This window comes from Peromyscus eremicus, chromosome 12, assembly GCF_949786415.1.
Source record: "Peromyscus eremicus chromosome 12, PerEre_H2_v1, whole genome shotgun sequence".
Classification (NCBI taxonomy): Eukaryota; Metazoa; Chordata; class Mammalia; order Rodentia; family Cricetidae; genus Peromyscus; species Peromyscus eremicus.
This window is the reverse complement of record NC_081428.1, coordinates 9,178,506-9,180,739: the sequence shown is the minus strand read 5'-3', so window position 1 is coordinate 9,180,739 and position 2,234 is coordinate 9,178,506. Positions and strand designations below refer to the sequence as shown.

Here is a 2,234-nt window from a genome sequence, read left to right as displayed (position 1 = left end):
ATATTTATGTGTGTGCATTCATGTGTGCATGTGTGTGTGTGTGTGTGTGTGTGTGTGTGTGTGTAGAGTAGCCCAAAAATAGTGTTTCCTTAAACTGTGGGTGTCAAGTCCCCTCTAGTATCCCTGAAACATTAACTAAAAGCTTCAGAATCCCTGGACTTTATTCAGATGTGCATCAAGTCAGAATGCCTGGGGGTGGGGTGTGAGATTTTTATAGTTCACACCAACTATGCAGACTACTCTCCTGCATACTTCTGGCTTACAGGCTCTCTGGTATCTGTTGAAGCCCAAGACCTTATAGCAGTCAACCATCATTCCAATCAATATATTTCCTTATTCCAATTAATTGGTCTATTTTTTTAATCTCTCTTACTTGTGGGTTTATATAATTCATACTTCTCAGCATGAGTTAACATTGTGCCTACTAGAATGAAGTGGAGGTTGTATTGGCTGTGATAATGTCCATTGTTGTTCAAAAGAAAATTATATGCTACTAGGTATTCTTGACATTAATGTTTGCTGAAAGACATCCATTGAGTAAAATGTGGTGAAGATAATTCTCTTCTGAAGTGATTTCTCCAGTCTTTACATGCTCAGGTTAATGATGTGCAGTAAAACCATTTGCAGATATTCAGTAAAAATGCAGAACTCAAATTGCCCATTGCTGGAAATATTTGTACCATACACAAAATGCTGTCAACAGGAGGATTGAGACATTTTTGACATGTCTTATAAAAGAGCTATTGCTCTCTTCTCTACAGGAATAGAAAGAAAGGCTGATATATCTCTGGAGATACTCATTTGTTATAGCTCATATCTTTTAATAGTGGAGCTCACTACCTGGTATTGATTCTCCAAAGATTAAGAAGCTTCCCATCGTTGTCTCTAACCTGTGTGCCTCTAAGCTATGAAGTAGACATCTAAGATGATTTGATACAGGGGATTTATCACTTCACTTAACAGAATCTCAGACTCCCAAAGGATGTATGTACCTTCTCTATTACTTAATGCTCCAGAGTCCTTAAAGAGGGGACATAGTGCTAAATTCTGTAAGCATTATTCCCTGGGAGAGAGATCACGGTGAGTTTCATCAACACTAACCTGGAACAACTGTGAAAGTTGCTCCTGTGTTGGTTTCCCTAGGGACAGGCAGGAATAGTGAGATGGGAGAGATGCCAAATAACACTGGATGCATCCTTGGCATGAGAGATGTCAGACTCATAAAAATCCTTCTTTGTTGTCTTATTCCAGTCCACCATCCGTCCTCCCTCATTAACTCATGGCATGGGGAAGGATCAGATAAGCAACTTTTTTCAGGATCAGTACCTACCCTCTTGTCAATTTTCCCCACAGGATCAAGGATGATTTGCCTCTTCACAACTCCTAAGGCTAAGTGATTAAAAATAAACCTGCTTTCCTCCCCCACTCAACGTACCAGAAAATATGCACATACCCAAGAAGTAAACTCCACTCAAGGATGGAAACATTATGCAAGCTGAGACAAATTTATTGAGAATTTGACAGACACTTCCTCAAGTTCACCATGACAGGGAATCAGGAGAGTCCTGAAAAATTCAAAAGCAAAGCATGCCATGATGATTGCCAAGCTTCTGAAAAAGTCCCAAGAAACAGGATCCAGAGAAGGCAGCTTGAGGCATCATCTAGATTTTCAGTTCCTTTGCTTGAGACTCAGTTGTAAGATCTGAAAAACAGCTTCTGGGAAGAGGTGGATGAGCAAGTGAGGATGAAAGAAGAAGGTAAAGCTGGAGCCTGGAGGTGCCACTCAGCCTTCACGAAGAGAGATGAGTCTACGCCAGGGAGATCACGGCACATCAGTAGAGAGCATATGGCCAGTATCTTCTGTAAGCTCCACAGCCATTGTAGCCATAGCCAAGGCCATAGCCCACTGGAGAGTAGGTGCTACCATAGCCACAGCCAACACTGTACCCCAGAGGGTAGCCATAGCTGCCCCAGTAGCACCCTGGGAAGACAGAGCCTTCAAAGTCGGTGTAGTACATGATGTGAGGAGTGGAAGGCTTAGGTAGGAGGGGAGTGAGTGTGATGGATTCTCTAGTCTCAGACCGTCTTTATATACCCTGACTAAGGGGTGGGGCTTGAAAAAATACAAGGCCTTCATTTTCATTCTTGACATCAATTTGCATGACACAAAGCTCGTTAATTTGCTGTGCTCTTGCTTAAGAGTCTTTACGAAAGCTTTTGTGTGATATAACGCA

The 2,234-nt window shown here is 41.9% G+C and overlaps 1 protein-coding gene across 1 annotated transcript; it reads right to left on the bottom strand.

Moving 5' to 3' along the window:
• Nucleotides 1-1,832: 1,832 nt before the first annotated feature.
• LOC131922412 (keratin-associated protein 8-1) lies at nucleotides 1,833-2,018 on the bottom strand. Its single transcript, XM_059277196.1, has one exon. It carries the CDS (start codon nucleotides 2,016-2,018, stop codon nucleotides 1,833-1,835), a length of 186 nt encoding a protein of 61 aa, XP_059133179.1.
• Between the last annotated feature and the right edge of the window lie 216 nt (nucleotides 2,019-2,234).

Coding starts and splice junctions, on each gene's coding strand:
- LOC131922412 (XM_059277196.1), bottom strand. CDS start 2,018: ATGTACTACACCGACTTTGAAGGCTCTGTCTTCCCAGGGTGCTACTGG.